This window comes from Thamnophis elegans, chromosome 15 (genome assembly GCF_009769535.1).
Source record: "Thamnophis elegans isolate rThaEle1 chromosome 15, rThaEle1.pri, whole genome shotgun sequence".
In the NCBI taxonomy this organism is placed as follows: Eukaryota; Metazoa; Chordata; class Lepidosauria; order Squamata; family Colubridae; genus Thamnophis; species Thamnophis elegans.
Window position 1 is genome coordinate 5,271,268 of NC_045555.1, and position 18,807 is coordinate 5,290,074.

The following is an 18,807-nucleotide window of genomic DNA, read 5'->3' on the forward strand; positions in this document are numbered from 1 at the left end:
GACATTATAATTTTCAGAATATCTGAGATTATAATTTTCAGAAATCTGAGTTTATTTTCAGAAATCTCAGATTATTTTCTGAACATATTTTCAGAATATCTGAGATTATAATTTTCAAAGTATCATTTTTTTTTCAGAATGAGATTATTTTCAGAATATCTGAGATTATAATTTTCAGAATATCTGAGATTATAATTTTCAGAATATCTGCCATCTGAAAACCATCCATCATCCCTGCGGAAACCCTCTTACCTTGCTGCCCGTTTGCTTCTCCACGGTGGACAAAATGGGTGTTGGATGTGCAAAAGAGCCTCTTTCGCCTGTGACCTCCAGTTTTTACACCCCCTTCAACCCCCCCCCACATATACAAAGAAAAGGCAAAACGGGGAGGTAGTGTAGCTCGGTTTTTATTTATGTCCACAAATATTTCAAAAAAATTACAAAATACTCAAATGGAGAGAACACAGAATTCACAACTCCTGGGTTTTTTTTTTTCTTTTTCTATATCCTGCTTTACACTGTGTTATCCCATGGCAAACTACTCATATATATACACTAAACCTCAAGATATATATAAACGTAGTTGTCAGAAGGGAGAGCTTGAATAAAGGACAACACTGAACAAGAGACGGGTTGGTGTGAAATAAAACGAACAAACAAAAATAATTGCCCACTCCAAACTAGGAGAGTGGGCAATCAGAATGAGAGAAATGTGTTGTGAAAACAAAAAAAAACAAACCGAAAATGTTCTGCAGAAATGTTAATCCACAAAAGGAAAAAAAAAAATCGACTGCAACAGAGGAAGGCGATTGCTAAGATTGGGAAGAAGTTAACACTGCGAGTTAAAAGGTTTTTCCCGCCCTGGAATGATTCAAAATATTTAAATTGGAAAACTGGAGGGAGGAAAAATGGGAGGGTGGGTGGGAGTTCAACAGGATGGTTACCTTTGACTTGAGAATGCAACTTCTGTTGTCCGCGGTTTCCCAAAAGGGGATCTACGTTTAAGGCAGATTCCCCCAAAGACTCGAGGTTTACCTGTTGAAATTAGATTTCACTTTTCTCTTTGCACGAACGGAGACGGAAGAAAGATTTTCACAATTATTGGGAGCTGTTCTGCTTTTTTTTTTTTTTTTAGTGTTTTCCACTCCAGAAGAATGAATTAACTTTTCAAGGTTCCTTCAACTTCTTTTTAGCTTGTCTTGCTAGTCGGTGGGAAAAATACATATTTTTTTTTCTTTTTTGCATCCGAGTTGCAAAAAAAATAAAATTAAAATAAAACGCTTTCCCTGCTTCTCAATCCCATTCTCTCCCTCCCCCCCCCCCCTGCCTCCCAAAGGCTGGATTCAACCGTTTATATCTTTTGAGGTAAGGCAAGGCAGAAGCATCAGTTCACCAAGGTGGATTGAGGTTTAATTCCGGGAGGGGTGAGACCCACCCCAAAAGACCCATCCCCAAGAGCCAAGCCAAATCTATCCTGTGAAACAGAGATGCAGGTTGGTGCTGGGATTTTTTTTTTTTTAAAAAAAAAACCTTTAGGGCGAAAGGGATGATGGGCAGGCTGCAAAGTGCTCAGGAGGGGGGATTTTGAAGGATGGAGAGGCCTATCCTGAGAAAACAGGTGGGTTGATTTTTTTTAAAATGTCCTTTGCGCCAGAAATCTTGGCTCCCCCCCCAAAAAAAATAAGGGGGGGGGGACGAGACACGGTGCAGCAAAGGCTTTTGATAGGAGGGGAAGTGGTAACGAGATGCACGTTTCGTATCGGCCTCCCAAATTTAAAAGCTTGTCTGACATAACCGTGGGAAAGGTTAGGATTCACAGTGCGATTCCAGCCAACGGCCAGGTAGCTTAGCTGGATGCTGGCGTTAATATTCTCGCGGAAATGCAGTCGTCTTAACCAAACATTCTGAGTGCTGCAAAATTCTGATTTATTCCTCTTCCCAACACGGGAGGAGAGAGCCTGCCTGAACCACCGTGGGTGACTTAAAATTATATTTGCAGCCAGCCTAGAAAAAAAACCCTGCATTTTGCATAACTGGTTTGAAAGCCTACTGCTCTGCCAACCCATTTTAGCTTCTCTCAAAATGATTGAGATTGAAATTTATGGGCTGGATGAAAAGATCCACATGCCCCCAACTAAGAAAAGGTAGGGCTTACAGCCAAAAAACTTTCAATGTTCCTACACTTTTGGGATTTTTAAAAAAACAACAACAATAAAATCAGGAAAAGGAGGGTGCATGTAAAGAGGCACCTGGGGATGAGGTGAAGTACCCATGAATTGGAAATGAGGTGTGACTTCCTGCTCGAACAACTGCTTTGTAACACAACCAGCTACTGAAGGAAGAGCGAGGAACTAATTAAATAAAGAACGTTGCACATTTAACGTGTGCACAAAAAAAAATGTGTTTTTTTAATATTATCCCTGCCACTCCTTTTAAATGCTTGCGCGCCGACCAGCCGTTCTGAAATTATTGACTTTATGGTACTCCCTTTCCCTGAATCGAAGGGTCACTTATATATATATATATATTCCTCTTATCTGTTTAAAAAATCAAGTCTATATTCTTGTGAACACCAGGTTTAAGAAGTAGATGATTTTATGAGGAAGAGGAAGGAGTCGGGGCTGGGAGAAGAGGCAAAATAATAATAATAATAATAATATTAATAATCAGGAATTCATGAAATTATAATCATCTTTTTTAAAACCCCTAACCCCTCCCCCAAAAAGTTATTTACAGACTTAAAAAGCCATGCTTGCAAAGCTCTCTTTAAAATTATGAAGTTTGCCTACAATGTATTAAAATAAAAGTAGATTTTTTTTTCTTTTTTTAAAAATTCTATTATAGCACTTGGATTTTTTTTTCAGAGGTTGTAAAAGCCACTATTTGCGATTCTCGGAGGTTTATTTTTTTTTAAGTATATATATATATAAATTGAATATACTTTTTTTTTATATGCACAGTGGCCTGCGTTAAGAGGTTGTGAACCTGAAACTAGCACCTACTCAAAATGAAAAATAATACAAAAAAATAAGAATAAAACCAACAGCCAAAACATAACCAAACCAAATGTCCCAAGATTGCTCGAGGAAATTAATTTGGATTAATTTCTCTCCGGCTCTGTTTCGCTTTTTCCTCTTCTTCCTCCCATTCCAAAAACCAACAAACAAAGAAAGGCCTTTTGACAGGTTTAGTCATGCAAGGAAATTCCTGGACTGCTCTGGAAGAAATCTTTCCTACAAATGAATGCTATATAGAACATATGCACCAATTTCACGTCTTGTGAGGTCTGGCTTTTCGGGCGAAACGCGTGGGGCCGAGGGGGGGAGACGGGACGGGGGGAACTGCTGGGTGTTTCCCGTGTGTGAAAAGAGAGAAGAACGTTCTCTCCGGAAGAGAAAATTTTTGCTTTTCCAGCAGTTCTCGAGATTCAAACACATTCCACTGCTCCCCCGAGGACTAGGAACTTGAGTAGTCAGCGTCACAAATAAATAAGGTATTACAACTGCTTGTCGCCCTCTTTCTTCAGGCGGCTGGAAAAAAAAGAAAGAAGAAGAAGCGGGAAGTGAAAAGCAAGGAGGAGGAGGGGGGTTAGGGGGGAAGCCTCTTTTAGAAGCAGCCGTTTGGGGGGGGGGGGGGGTTGTCCAGAATGTGTCCACTTACCTGTAATAGTCTTCCTGGCTGGGAAGATGCCCCCCGTGGATGTGGGGGTGACCGTGAAGCCATTGCTGTTCCATGGCGAGTCGTTGAAGCTCTGCCGACTGGGCGTGCATAGCTTGTAACTGATGGGCCGCTGACATGGGAGGAGGGATGGCGCCAGGGAGATCCCGTGGGTAGTGGGCACCTGGGAGAAAAGAGGCACAGGCACCTCCAGAGGCGAACAGGGCATGGATTATTCCCCCGCCCGCCCGCCACCCCACTGGGGTCTTCCACGTCCCACCAATGGACGTATCAAAGGCACCGAGTTGGCCTTATGGGGGAAACACATCTAAATAGGGCCATCGTCCATCCCCCGTCCCCAACTCACCGAAGACGGGATGCCGCAGCATTTCATGCTCGTGAGACGGCTGTCCTAGCAACGGGTTGGGGATGGTTCCGGGAGGGTAAGGGAAGCGTGCCAAGTGCGGTCCAGCGGCTAAAGGGTCCACAAGGGGATGAACGGGTCCGGCTGAGCCTGCAGAAGGGAGTGGGAAGGAGAAAGAGGGGGAGGGGAGGGAGGGATGAACACCTGTTCAAAAGGTTCCCAACTCGTTCCCAACTCTAGCCGCCCCCCCCCCCCCCGGATCTCCGCTACTGGTTCTGGTGAACGGGTCCGAACCGACATGATACCAGCTCTGGGCATCAGATCTCGGATTGACTATTTCCACAAGGGTTGCCACCAACATCTTAACTCGTTAACTACTGTTCTTTCTCTCCCCTGATGCACCCCAATCCAGGCCACCTCCCTGTGTCCACACCTCCTTAGGGGCTTCTATGCGCCTCCTAGGGGTTCCTTCTCTCAAACAGGACACCTGGTAGGACCATGATTTGTGTTGTGGCCCGCCAGGGGAGCTGGTACCAGAGTCGGAAAGTGAGGAGGATTGGGGGGAGGGGGAAAGATGGGCCAGTCCTGGAGTCTGTGGAAGGCTCGGACGAGGGCTCTGTGTCGGAGGCAGAGAGGAGGCCAGAGCCATATGCCAGTTATCAGCTGCCTTCAGAGTCAGGAATCAGTGAGGCAGAAGAACAGCTGGAGCCTGTTCCCAAGTGAGAGTGGCCAGAGCTAAAGAACAGGGGTCGACTTGGGAGTAAGGCCACAGGTGGATGATGAATGGCCCCTCCCAGAGGAAATAAAAGAGGAGCGAAGGGAGAGTGGAGTTTGCAGGAGACCATTAGTTCGCTTCATTGGTTCGTGACTCTCTGAGACTCCTTGCCAAGTTCTGCAGAGATCGGCCTGGCAGCTCTCCAAGCCAGATAAGGTCTGTGACCGTAAATCCTCCCTTGAAAGACTTTGCTGGATGTGAAAGAGCAGAATCCACAGTCAATTAATAAAAGGGGTTTTTGTCGGGACCAGGAGTTTGCTTCCTCAGTCAGAACAATTTGATTAAACGACCCTAGTCCTCTTTCAACCCGATTATCGGCCTGCAGGTTCAACCACCACTTCCCTCCTGGTGCGGAGAGAGCTGCCAACGCAGAACGGTAAGCCACACGTGGAGGCTATCAACCACGAACGTGGCCTGGCTGAAGCCATCTTGGCGCTTCAGTGTTGCCACACTGGCGCCAAGGAATAGGCGGCGGGAGGGGATTAAAGATAGCTGGGGTTGTGTAGTCCAAATGAAATACTTTCTCTTGGGAACCAAGGACGTTCTCACACCTGGCCAGAGGAAGGAGGAGTGATGTTACCGGTCACCATCAGACAGCGCCAGGATTGATTGGACCATGGGACTGATGGTTCGGGGTGGAGAGAAAAACTTTTACTTTTAATCAGCTGAAAACTGCGGGAACCTTCAGAGTTGGTTTTCACCAGGTATGTGCCAATATATTTCCAATAAAGCTATCCTTTGAGGAATCGAATTGCCTTGCTTGAAATGGATCTACCCCGTTTTCCCGAAAATTAGCCCTCCCCAGGTAATAAGGCCAATCGGGCTTTTGAGCGCATGCGCTAAAATAAGCCCTCCCCGAAAATATTGCAACACAGCAGCAGCCATGAGGTGACCACGGTTACCGCTTCCTACACCTCAAAAATAATAGGACCTCCCTGAAAATAAGGCCAAGTGTTTATTTGGGGGGGGGGTGTCAAAAGAAAATAAGACACCGTTTTATTTTGGGGGAAACACGGTAACCCTCAGTATTTTAGGCAGCCTCTTATCGCCTTTCCAAATTCCCTGCTTGGAAAAAAATTACTTATTACTTGGAACCCATAGATGTCAAAAGCACCCAGCAAAACTTAATGCCCCAAACTGACAGACTGAAGATTTCCCTCACATATATGTGCTAGTCGTTCCCGACTCTAGGGGGCGTTGCTCATCTCCGTTTCGAAGCCGAAGAGCCAGCGCTGCCCGAAGACATCTCCGTGGTCATGTGGCCGGCATGACTCAACGCCCGAAGGTGCACGGAACGCTGTTTCCCTTCCCTCCAAAGGTGGTTCCTATTTTTCTACTTGCATTTTTTTATGTGCTTTCGAACTGCTCGATTGGCAGAAGCTGGGACAAGTCACAGGAGCTCACTCTGTTACGCGGCGCTGGGGATGCGAACAGCGAGTAAAATGAAGGCTCTGCATTGAGCTCAACAGCAGAGGACGCCACAGAGATATCTTGGGGAGCATCCTTGGCAAAAAAACAGGGGAACCACCTTGTGGTTCGGCCTATAGGCCTGAGGCATTTTGGGGTTTATATGTTGGGCCAGGAGGGGAATCTAGTCGTTAAAGATGGATTTAAATAGGAAGGGAGATGCTACAGCTAGGAGAGTATTTCTCAACCTTGTCAACTTGAAGATGTCTGGACTTCAACTCCCAGAATTCCCCAGCCAGCTGGGGAATTCTGGGAGTTGAAGTCCAGACATCTTCAAGTTGACAAGGTTGAGAAACACTGAGCTAGGAGAATGTCTCTTGGAATGGTTCCCGAGAAGCAAAATCTGAAAGGGATTCCCTTAAACATGGGTGGTACTCGATTTACGGCCCACAATTGAGCCACCCAAAAGCCCTCAGTGAGTTTTGCCTCATTTTACGAACTTTCTTGCCGCAGTTGTTAAGGGAATCACTGCAGTTGCTAAGTTGGTAGCACGATTGCTAAGCAAATCTGGCTTCTCCATCTACTGTCAGAAGGAGATCGCAAGAGGAGATCGTGTGGACTCCGGGGCACTGCGACCGTCATAAATATGAGCCAGTTGCCAAGCGGCTGGACTCTGATCACGTGGCCATGGGGATGCTGCAACGGTTGTGTGAATGACGGCTCTGTTTTTTCAATGCCGTTGTTAACTCTGAAAGTCGAGGAATGTGCGCCAGTCTCAGGCTGCGAGAGACCTGGCAACCCAATTCAATCCCGATGCGCCAGTTCTGTGCCCATCCGAGGATACCTCCTTGCCCACTCAGCAAAGGGATGATGGAGATCGCTAGGGCCTCACCTTGATGTAGTGGGTCCTGTTGGTGGAGATGCAGATGTGAATGGATGTGGAATGTTGGTGGTGGTGGGGTGTCACGTTGAACATCTGGAGCCGGGCCAAGGGATCGTTGGTGAGGGACGCCATCCGCTCGGCGTGGATCCTCTCGGCAGCCAGTCTGTCTGGGTAGCTCATTTCGGGCCGTAACTGCGGGCGGCCTAAAGCGAGTCTCTCCCTCTCCAGAGGGTTAAGCCAGGGTGGAAAGAAGCGAAGGGGTGAGGGCCTGCGGTCGGGGGAGGGTGAGGGCCCCGTGACGGGCAAAGTGCTCCATGGGGTTGGTGGCCGGGTGAAGGGATCCAGTTCGGGAGGCTTCACCTCAAAACCCGGCTTCATCCTTTCCCGCAGTTCCCGCTCCCTGATCTCCCGTTCCCGCAGCTCCCGTTCCCGCAGCTCCCGCTCCCGGAGGGTGGGGTCCACGTTGTAGAGGCCCGGCATGTGGTAGGCCAAGAGCGGGTCGGCGGGATTGAGGGGAACGAAGAAAGGGTGGTTCCGGTTGGTGGGGGACATGACGTGGGGACGCGCATACTCGCTCAGCGTCCGTAGGGCCGGGGTGTCCGGACCGATGTAAGGGGGCACAGCTGCGATGGTAGTGGGGGGCGGTTCGAAAGACGGCCTCATGTGTGCTGGGCCGCTCAGCTGAGATTCTCCGAGACGACTGTCGTGGGAGGAACTGGATGCTTTCTGTGGGAGAAAAGAGAGAGGGTCTCAGGGCAAATTCCAAAGAAAACCCCAGCCCAAAAGTTTCCTACTCTCCCAATTCTTCAATGGGAGATTTCGACTACGAGCAACTAACATGATTAAAGGCGTGGAGACAACAAGATATGGAGAATGATTGCAGGAATTGGGTATGTCTAAAGGTAAAGGTTCCCCTCGCACATATGTGCCAGTCGTTCCCGACTCTAGGGGGCGGTGCTCATCTCCGTTTCAAAGCCGAAGAGCCAGCGCTGTCCAAAGATGTCTCCGTAGTCATGTGGCCAGCATGACACAACTCCCGAAGGAGCATCAAACGCTGTCACATTCCCACCAAAGGTGGTCCTTATTTTTCTACTTGCATTTTTTAAACATGCTTCCGAACTGCTAGGTTGGCAGAAGCTGGGACAAGTGACGGGAGCTCAGTCCGTTATGCGGCGCTGGGGATTCGAACCTCCAAACTGCCGACCTTTCTGATTGACAAGCTCAGCGTCTTAGCCACTGAGCCCCCGCGTCCCCTTGGGTACGTCTAGTCTGGACCAAAAAAGGACTAGGGGAACATGAACATGATAGCAGTCTTCCAATATTTAAGGGGGGGGGGGGTGGTCAACCTACTTTCCAAAGAAGGAAGGAGAAGAAACAACGGATGGAAACTAAGCAAGGAGAGAAGCAACTTAGAACTAAGGAGAAACTTCCTAACAGTGAGGACAATGAACAAGTGAACACTTCGGAAATTGTGGGTCTCTCTTCCTTTTGGGGTCCGATCCAGTCCCCCTCCGCCCCACTTTTGCAGACAAGACAAAACTTACCGCCACCCTCTCGGCCTCCCTCTCGCGCTCCCGTTCTCGTTCCCTCTCCTTCTCCTTCTCTTTTTCCCGTTCCCTCTCTTCTCTCGCTTTCTGCTCCGCTTCCCGCTTGGCTCTCTCGATTGCCTCTTCTCGCTTCTTCGCCAGTTTGGAGCCGGCCAGCGGCATGAAGTACAGGTCCGTCCTGGCGCAGGAATTGTAGCCGCGGTCCAGGTGCTTGTAGAACCTGCAAGGACGGACGGAAGGGCAGGACGAGAAACTTAAAAACAATTGGCGCAGAAAAAAAAGCAGCGGGATCCTGGGCATTAAAGACAGATTGTCACAATCTCTTTAAACAAACTATAGCCAGGAATGCACAAAACTCAGAAATGTGGATCTAAGATAGGAAATGGGCTTTGTTCTCCTAATTTGGAAATCAAGCTTCGGAGGAATCCTTGTTTGAACCAAGGATGCCTTGTGCAAGCTACATTTTTATTCTGACAAAAAAATTATTCTTACGTGTCTTTATTTTTATCCCTTTCCTTGTTCTAAGCATTGTTATATACACACAAGACTACTATAGTCCTTACTAGAGGTTAGAACTAAACTACCTGTTCTGATCTCAGCTTCCCCAGCAGCACGAAGCCGAGTCCTCGTCCCGATAAACCTCTTTTATTTAGTTTACAGTGAATTCCTCTCCAGCAAATTCTTTTCTCTCCCGCAGTCTTTCAAGATAGTGCACAATTATTGACCTTTAACAGGCTTGGAGAGTGGCCAGGCCGATATCTTTCAGACGCCACAATACTTGGCAAGAATGCAGGAATGAACGAATGTCTCCTGCAAACTCCACTCCCCTTTCGCTCCTTTTATTCCTTCTGGGAGGGGCCATTCACCATCTACCTGTGACCTTACTCCCAAGTGGACCCCTGTTCTTTAGCTGTTCCCTTCGTCTGGCAGCGCTGCGCTTGTGCATACTGGGAACAGGCTCCAGCTGTTCTTCTGCCTCACTGATGTCCAACTCCGAAGGCAGCTGATAGCTGGCATACAGCCCTGGCCCCCTCTCTGCCTCTGACACAGAGCCTTCATCAAAGCCTTTCCCAGACTCCAGGATTGGCCCATGTTCCTCCTCAACCTCCTCACTCTCCGAATCTGCTGCCAGCTCCGCTGGCCGGCCACAACAGTGATACACTAAGCCACATTTCATTTCCTGAATACCCCACAAAGGGCTGCCTTCACAACCATCTGTTCCACAAGCCTGCCAAAAACTCTCTCTTCCAGCTAAGCAGATGGGCCAGGTGGGAATGAATTGAATTATTTTTTTTTGGGTGGGGGGTTGGGTTTCCACCTTTCCAAGAAATAATCACGAGATCGTCCTCCTCACCTAGCTGACTGACTGGCGTGGCTTGGCGTGTCCACCACCGTGGGTTCTGGCGAGGGGCTCCGGGTTGGCGGAGGTGGGCTCTCGGGCTCCTCAACCTCGTCGGGCGCCTCCTCCTTAATCTGGATGGAGGGGACGGTGCAAGGGGTCACCACGGGGACGTTTCCGCTGCAGGCCGCTGAGCTGGGCACAGCCCCCTGGCTCGGGGCGCTTGGCACAGATGGCGGCGTGGAAGTCGACGGGCAGGAGGGAGGTGTGGCGGGAGGCGGCCCCCCAGGAACAAAGGGGTGCTGGGCGAAAGAAGGCTGGGGAGGAGCCGGGTGGCTCTGGGTGAGGACTGGGGGCTGGGCGGGGGACGGCTGTAGGGGTTGGCTCTGGGGCATCAGCTGCAGGGGAGGGGGGTGCGCTGAGGGCGGGTGGTGGGTCGAGAGGGAGCTGAGCGGCTTCAGCGCAGGGGGCGGGGGCAGGTTGGAGTTCATGGAGAACGGCGAAGGGCCCGAGAGGTGCTTGTGGGAGGGTAGCGTGGGGAGAGGCGGGATGGGCGTGGTGGGAGGGGGCTTGATGTGGGGCATGGCCATGGGGGCGGGGGGCAGGGGCTGCTCCCGGGGACACTGGGAAGACAGGGGGGACGAGGAGGGCACTTGGACCTGCAGGGCAGGGTGGGCCGGGGGAGGCAGGGGACCCTGAGACTGTGAAGAGGAGGCTGGCAAGGCCTGGGGCGGGAGGGCGAAGGGCTGCAGGGGGGCGGGTGGGCAAGAGGGGCTGAGCTTGCAGGCTGTGCGGGAGGGCCTGTATCTGGCCATGGAGGGCGGCTGAGGGTGCGGCGGGGGGAGGCCCTGGGGCTGGCCGGAGGCCCCGGCGAGTGGCTGCAGCGGCGGGTGAGGAGGGGAAGGCAGCCTGGGCGGATGCAACGAAGGGCCCTGCTGGATGTGCGAATGAGGGAGGCTGGGGCAGAGGCTGGCTGGAGGGCTGCGCTCCTGAAGGGGACATGTGCGGGACGACAGCGGAAGAGGGGATGCTGGAGCTGGCCGGCAAGGAGGGCAGCTGTGCTGGGAGGGGCCCCGGAGGCTGAGCCGGGCCGTTGGCGGCCTGGAGAGATGGCTGCTGCTGGGCCGAGGAATCCGAGTCACTTCGTTATCCTGCGGGCTGGAGATGCTGGGCGAGGTGCTGCGGTTGTCCTGGTCGATGTCTTTGGGGTCGCTGCTGCCCTCGTCGTTCACGCTGCGGCTGTCGGAGCTCTCCCCTTCACCCTCTGAGGGAGAGTTCGGCCGGCTGATCTCCTGCAGAGGAAGAAGCGGGAGAAGGAGGGGGAGGACATGCCAGGAGTTTAGATCCTCCAGAAAACTGCCATGGAGGCGGAGGGGAGCAACCCCAGGCCAGACGGGTATCTGAGCATCTCACGGCTTCCATCAGATCATGCCACCCCTGGAGGACAAGCCAACCACCCTGGTGCCCTTCGGAAGACCACCGTGGGGCCGGATCTGACACCCAAGGCCTCCCCTAACTCTGGTTTCAAGATGGGCTTCCACCCACCCACCCAAGCTAGCGCCAGTGGCTTCTTCTCCAAGGAACTCACCTGGGTTTTGGTTTTCTTGGCATTGATGCGGTCGGGCTCCTCGCTGTCGGACGCCGCCTTTTCTCGCTGCCTCTTGGAGCTCTTGAGAGGAGAAGAAGCCTCTTCTTTAATCTTCTGCCACAGAAGAGGGGGAAAAAAGCAACGTGGTTTAAAGGAAAGGATCAGGGCTAGTGGCCTCCTAAAGGCTTCACACTCGGGGCCAAATAACACAAGGGGATTTCCTGAAGTGGCGGAAGGAACAAGGAGCGGAGAGATGGACAGAGATTGGAGGCTTCAAGTGAAGCACCACCACTGATGGGTTGAGAGGTTGGTTTTCCAACAGGCTTCCCCACTGGAAGGTGGCGGATGGAACACGGAGTGGAGATGGAGCTTCAAGTGAAGCACCACCATTGACGGGTGAGAGGTTGGTTTTCCAACAGGCTTCCCCACTGGAAGGTTGGCGGATGGAACACGGAGTGGAGATGGAGGCTTCAAGTGAAGCACCACCATTGACGGGTTGAGCGGTTGGTTTTCCAAAAGGCTTCCCCATTGGAAGGTTGGAGGATGGAACACGGAGCAGAGAGATGGAAGCTTCAAGTGAAGCACCACCACTGATGGGTTGAGAGGTTGGTTTTCCAACAGGCTTCCCCATTGGAAGGTTGGAGGACGGAACACGGAGCGGAGAGATGGAAGCTTCAAGTGAAGCACCACCATTGATGGGTTGAGAGATTGGCTTTCCAACAGGCTTCCCCATTGGAAGGTCGGCGGATGGAACACAGAGCGGAGAGATGGACACAGATGGGAGGCTTCAAGTGAAGCATCACCACTGATAGGTTGAGAGGTTGGCTTTCCAACAGGCTTCCCCATTGGAAGGTCAGCGGATGAAACACAGAGCGGAGAGATGGACGGAGATGGGAGGCTTCAAGTGAAGCACCACCATTGACGGGTTGAGAGATTGGCTTTCCAACAGGCTTCCCCAATGGAAGGTCAGCAGAGGGGAAGTAGGGGAGAACGTCTGACCTAGCTGTGGGTGTTCCTCCTTCTGTAGTTTTCCATTGGGGTTTTCTTTCACGTGGCTTCAAGCTTGACACAACTTGGAGCTGAAGTGGGGTGGGGGAGTTGTAACTAAAACAAACTAGTCCACTCCTGGGTCAAGGACATCCTAACTGCCAACTGGCTGGAGGTGGAAGGAGTTGCCAGGCAACCAGCCAGTGCCCTGGATTGGACAACGTGACTTATTATTTTTTGGGAAAAGTGAAACTTTCGGTTTTAATAAGGTAGAAAGCGGGGGAAATCTCAGATTTGGCTTTCCACAGCTAGTGCCAAGGGGATGTCCCAAAATTGAGAATCAGCCTCGGGAGTTCTGTTTGAAACGGGGTCATTGCTTGGGATCCTGACACCAAAGGATGACATGGGAAGACTCCTAATCCCAGCTAGGGGATTAACTGGAAGCTGGCAAGATGAGGAACTCTGCGGGAGGGTTCGGAAGGGAAGGGCCAGCTCCATCAGCCGCGCTCGACTTCTGTCTCAGCCTGCTACGACCCTTTACCCGGGGAGGAACACCCAAACTCTCATCGCAACGTACTTTGGTGGATTTCTTGACTGAATCCGCCTTGCTGTCATTACTAGACGTGCTGGCTGCACTGGGAGAGTTGCGGCCGCTGGATCGGATGTCCTCGTTGATGGGCGAGGCCCTCCCGTCTGGGCTGGTGGGTTGCTTTTTACGACCACTGCGGAGCGTAGACATCTGCTGGTGAAAAGAGAAAGATAAGGTCAAAGGCTGCTTCCGGGAGGCCCGGCCTTGACAGGCAACGCGAATACTTTCATTCTCTCCCAAAGCCATCTTGTGTTGGTCAAGCGACTGTTGGGTCTCCATCAAGGACAACTGAATCCAAACTTAGTGGGGTCCTGACCAGGTCCCTTTGGGAGAAGACAGGAATCGCCAACTCAGTTCCATGGTTTCCACCATGCTAGGTCCAGCCCCCAGGACGCACCTGGCGGACTTCTTCCATCCCTCAGCATTCAGGAAGGAAGCCACACTGCCACCCCAATGCTCTCTGGAGAACCTCAAAGTTCTCAAGTCCTTAGTAAAGCAGGGAAGTCCTAGGAAGGATAATGTGCATTGGGACCATTCTCTTGCTTTGTCCACCCGTTCAACATCATGAAAAGAAGGACGGGGGGGGGGATATGATAGCAATATTCCAATATTTGAGGGCCTGCGACAAGGGGCTGAGACCCTCATCAACCTATTTTCCAAAACACCTGAAGGCAGGGCAAGAAGCAGCGGATGGAAACTAACCAAGGAGGGAACCAATCTAGAATCAAGAAGAATTTTTTTTTGACCGTGAGAACAATTAACCGGTGGAACGACTTGCCTCCAGAAGCTGTGGGTGCTCCATCCCTGAAGGTTTTTCAGAAGAGATCGGACAACCGTTTGTCTGAAAGGGTATAGGTTCCTGTTTGAGTAGGAGGTTGGACTAGAAGACCTCCAAGGTCCCTTCCAATTCTATTATTCAATGTTCAATGTCAGGGGTATCAAACTCAAATTCATTTGAGGGCCACAAGAGGGCTGCAGTTGACCTCGGGGGTGGGGTGGGGGTGGTTTGGCTGATTGGGTGGATGTGGCCGAGTGGGTGGGCGTGGCCAGCCTGAACGCCACTTCCCAAACTGCTGGCATGTTTCCTCTTTGCATTCGGTAGCCACACTCCAAAGTCTCTTCAAACTCTGTTATTCTGTTACTTTTTCACAAAGTTGTGATGTAGTGTATCTAGTTCATGAACTGGGATAGACAATGGCAACAGGTCAGCCATTGGGGACTGGCTGGAATAGAACATGGTAACAAGGTCAGGCAATGAATAGGCTTAGCAACCAGGTCAGCCAATGGGGGGCCGTTTGCTGATTCAGACAGCAAGGAGCCTGGGCATGGCTTAGCTCTGAGTGCTGTGCTGAGAACTGAAATTGAAATCACACTCTGCCTGTGTTGGTACCTACTTACAATCTCTCCTCCCTACCATATTGGAAGAACCACTCTGGGTATTGTATACATTACTTGATATGTTATTATCGGATTTTTCAGAGTATAAGACGCTCCGGAGTATACGATGCACCTTAGTTTTCGGGAAGGAAAATAAAGGAGAAGAAAAATTCTGTCTCTGCCTACCAGCATCCATGGTATTCAGCTGACACCTGGTAACAAGGTCAGCCAATGAATAGGAATGGCAACTAAGTCAGCCAATGAGGGCTATTTGGACTCTGAAATTTTCTGTGTGAGCAACAAGGAGACAGGAAGGAGCCCGGCTGAGCTGAGAACTGAAAGTGAAACTGCTTGTGTTTTGCTTGTATTTACTGCTCCCTTGGAAAACCTACTTTTGGTAATGTATTGTATATTGTTATTATTATTTTGAATCCTGCTGAATCAGTCACTGTGCTTTCTGAATGTAATTGCTGCTGCAAACTCCGACCAACCAGGTCAGCTTCAGCACTTATTGCAGCCTGATTCATCAGCACAGCTGATTGGCCGGTAGATCGGACTGCTGGAATACCCCCAATCGGCTGTTCCAGGCTGCAGGGATTGCCACAGACCATCGCTGCCTCCATGCCTCGTGTTTTTGGCCTCTGGTGAGGATGGGTGTATACATTTGGTGTATAAGATGCACCCAAATTTTCACCCTCTTTTTTGGGGGAAAAAGGTTCGTCTTATACTCTGAAAATACGGTATGTATATAAAGAGAAGTTAATGAATCCTGCTGAATCAGTCACCTGGGTGTCCTTTCTGGATTTGATTGCCGCAACAAACTCTGACAAAGTGGACTTACCGAGCCACGGCTCCTTCTCGTCCTCATGCTATGCTTCCCACTGAGACCTCATCTTCCTCTTTGACGGCTTGAACATAAAGGGCGGGGGATCCACCGGCTTCTCGATGGGCGGGAGCTCGCCGTACTTCTTGAAGTGGATCGACAGTCCGTGCAGAGAAGGATGTTTTCCCGCCCCCGTGGTGCCAGTCCTTGGAGGCTGTTAAAAATGGGGGGGGGAGGGGGGAATTGATGCCATCAACCCCGGAGGAATGAATCGCAGATTTAAACGGGGAGTGTCAGCCCTGGAACCATTTTCCCCCTCCTGCACAGCAAAGGGGGGAGGAAGAGATAGCTGGGGGATGTAGCCAAAAATAAAATTCAAAATTCCTTCTGAGGACCAGGAGTTTTCCTCACAGGTGCAAGCAAGGAGGGTGGGATTGGAAGAGACCAAGCAGCCTTTGGAATGGGACCCGATTGGACCGTGTGATGGACTACATGGGCAGGGGAAATAAAATTCTACTTGTAACTAGGGGGGAAACCCGAGGGGGGGGGAGGGTGTTTAAGAGTCAGGTTTCCCCGGATGTGCCAATATGACAGGCCTAATAAATCTATTTCAGACCTCAAGGACCCACTAATATGACCTGCCTAATGACTGGCTGGGTGGGTGTGGCTAGGTGACCATGTGACTGGGTGGGTGTGGCCAAACCGATGTCACCACATCGAGGGGCGCCTTGCCAGCTTCTACGTGTCACTCCTCCCCTCTCCGCCCAGGGTCCTTAGGGCCCCCACAGGAAGCAGTTGCTGGAGCTAAGCAGCCACCAGGAGAAAGAGTTGGCAAAACAGCTCTGTTCAAATTGGATTTGGCTGAGAAGGAGGCTCAGCAGAAGAGCCTCACCGAGGACTAGGAGCATAGGCTTTCCAAGCAGAGGGGAGAAACGGTGAGATAAGAGGTGGCATAGCCCTCAGAAGGGGGACCTCCCCAACTTTTCATGCTGTAAAAGAGACGGTAGGAGGTTCGTACTTTCGCGCCTTGCAAGATTCTGTTGATGTAGCCAATAAATATTGGCGGATGTAGCCAACAATAAAGCAGTGTTTGTTTCCAGTCTGGTCTACCCAGGGGAGGCTCACAGGACAGCCCCCCCCGCACCCCCCAGGTAAAAAATACGTACTGGTGGTGAAGCAGTGCCGACACGCATAGCCCTTCAGCTCCTGTTCGCTGTCCTCGCTGTCGAAATCATCTTCGCTGGCCGAACTCAAGTCCACTAGGAGGAATTAAGAAGGGGAGAGGGTAATAGATTCAAAGGAGCTTTTGCTCTACTCTGTGGTTCGTAGGCTTTTATTGGCAATGCGTGTTTGAACCTTGTGTTTGATATGGCCTATATAGGCTAATCAATAAAGTTAATCTATCAAGAATTCAAAGGGGACAGGGAGAGAGAAGGAGAGAGAGGGAGGAGAAAGAGGGCAAGAAAGAAGGGAGAGGGGGAAGGAAAAGAGGGATGGAGAGGAGAGAAGGAAGGGAGAGAGAACGGAGAGAGAGAGAAGGAGGAGAGAAAGAGGAAAAAGAAAGTGGAATGGAGAGGGAGGGAAAGAGGGAGAAAGGAGAGAGAGAAGAGGGAGGGAAAGAGAGGGAGAAAGGAGAGAAAGAGGGAGGGAGAGAGAAAGGAGGAGAGGGAGAGAACAAGTAGGAGGGAGAGAAGGGGAGCGGAGAGAGGGAGAGGAGAAAGGGAGGGAGAGAGAGGGGAAGGAGAGAGAGAAAGAGGGAGGGAGAAAGGAGGAGAGAGAGCAAGTGGGAGAGAAAAGGAGAGAGAGAGGGGAGGAGAGAGAGAAAGAGGTAGGGAGAAAGGAGGAGAGAGCAAGTGGGAGGGAGAGAAAGAGGAGGAGGAGAGAGAGAGAAAGAAGGAGAGAGAAGGGAGGGGAGAGATGGAGAGAAAAGTGAGAGAAATGGGAGGGAGAGAAAGGGAGAGAGGTAGAGGACAGAGAAAGGGAGAGAGAGGGAGAGGAGAGAAAGGAGAGAGAAGAAAGAAAGAGGGAGGTAGGGTATTTATCTCCCTTCTCCTTTTTCGATGGGCAATGAGAAAAAGCACAGAATGTTTCATAGCCGGGTCCAGCCCGAACTGGAGAAAACCACGATTTTCTCTTTGACCCCATGCATCTAAAACAGAGATCGACAACGTCCCCCCCCCCCCATGTTTTCAGCTTCCTACTTACAGAATTCGCTGGAAGGGGGCCTGGAGGGGTGTTAACCGGAGTGGAAGCTGTCCGGGTCTTAATTCTTCGAAAGACGGCCTGTCGCCGATGCCTGCGGGAGCCCGGAACTGGCAGCTTCTGGGGTTTTCTTCCAATAGTAATAGAAGGTGATCAGCTCTCCCTGGGAAAAAAGAAGGAGCGGAATGGCCAGGTCAGCCGGGGAAAGCTAAGGAAAACCCTTGGGAGGAAACAGGAAAAAAACAAACCCCAAAACACAAATTTTGCAAAATCAATTCCTAATGACTTGGAGCAGGGGTGTCAAACTCAAGGCTGGGTCTGGCCCGCGGGGTGCTTGGATCTGGCCCCCGGCTCTCCCAAGCTCCGTTTTTGTTTGGAGAAGGTTGCAGGAGGCCATTGCAGCTGAAAACGGAGCTTGGCAGTGGAGTCGGACAATGAGCCGGTTGGGGAGGAACAGGGTGAGTCCTGGGGGACTGAGGAAAGCTCAGCGTCAGAGGTACAGAGGGAGTTAGGCAGCAGTGAGGCAGAGGAACAGCCGGAGCCTGTTCCCAGTGTGCGCATGCGCAGAGCTGCCGGAAGACGAGAACAACTAAGAAAGCAGGGTCGACTTGGGAGTAAAGCCACACCTTGGAGGCGATTGGCCCACCACCCACGGGAAACAAAAGAGGAGCGAATGGGGAGGGGGCTTTTGCAGGAAACAATTCGGTCGTTTCAAGAGTGGAAAGTTCTGTTTGTGACTGTAAGAGACTGCTGTGCCAAGTTTTGCCTTGCCCTGTGTTTGGAAACTAGTTATCTGGCAGCTCTCCAAGTGAGATAAGGTTCATGTGGATAAACATTCCTCTGAAAGACTGTTTGCTAAAGCCTGGCTGACTGTGAATGAAAGGAATTAGCAATAGCAGTTAGACTTATATACGCTTCATAGGGCTTTCAGCCCTCTCTAAGCGGTTTACAGAGTTAGCGTATTGCCCCCCACAGTCGGGGTCCTCATTTCACCCACCTCAGAAGGATGGAAGGCTGAGTCACCTTGAGCCGGTGAGATTAGAACCGCTGAACTGCAGATAACAGTCAGCTGAAGTGGCCTGCAGTACTGACCCCTAACCACTGCGCCACCTCAGCTCTTATTCACAGTTGTATGAATAAAAGGGGTTTTGCCGGGACCCAGACTCTGCTTCTCTGCCCCCTCAAGGTCAACGCAACCCTGATGCAGCCTCAATGAAATCGAGTTTGACATCTCGGCCTTGGAGGAGAGTCAAACGTCTTTTCTCCTTT

At 50.9% G+C, this 18,807-nt stretch overlaps 1 protein-coding gene across 1 annotated transcript in view; it reads right to left on the reverse strand.

Moving 5' to 3' along the window:
- Positions 1-391: 391 nt before the first annotated feature.
- The window catches only part of RERE (arginine-glutamic acid dipeptide repeats), a 261,457-nt gene continuing 243,041 nt past the window's right edge, over positions 392-18,807 (reverse strand). Inside the window, 24 exon segments of the mRNA XM_032231523.1 lie at positions 392-3,530; positions 3,661-3,841; positions 4,025-4,171; positions 7,096-7,146; positions 7,149-7,322; positions 7,325-7,369; positions 7,372-7,422; positions 7,425-7,812; positions 8,631-8,853; positions 9,988-10,734; positions 10,736-10,790; positions 10,793-10,938; positions 10,940-11,114; positions 11,117-11,264; positions 11,561-11,674; positions 13,125-13,286; positions 15,355-15,403; positions 15,405-15,492; positions 15,495-15,524; positions 15,527-15,550; positions 16,503-16,595; positions 17,542-17,565; positions 17,568-17,644; positions 17,646-17,701. Of these exon segments, the coding sequence (XP_032087414.1) occupies positions 3,497-3,530; positions 3,661-3,841; positions 4,025-4,171; positions 7,096-7,146; positions 7,149-7,322; positions 7,325-7,369; positions 7,372-7,422; positions 7,425-7,812; positions 8,631-8,853; positions 9,988-10,734; positions 10,736-10,790; positions 10,793-10,938; positions 10,940-11,114; positions 11,117-11,264; positions 11,561-11,674; positions 13,125-13,286; positions 15,355-15,403; positions 15,405-15,492; positions 15,495-15,524; positions 15,527-15,550; positions 16,503-16,595; positions 17,542-17,565; positions 17,568-17,644; positions 17,646-17,701 (3,282 nt within the window). The 3' untranslated portion in view covers positions 392-3,496.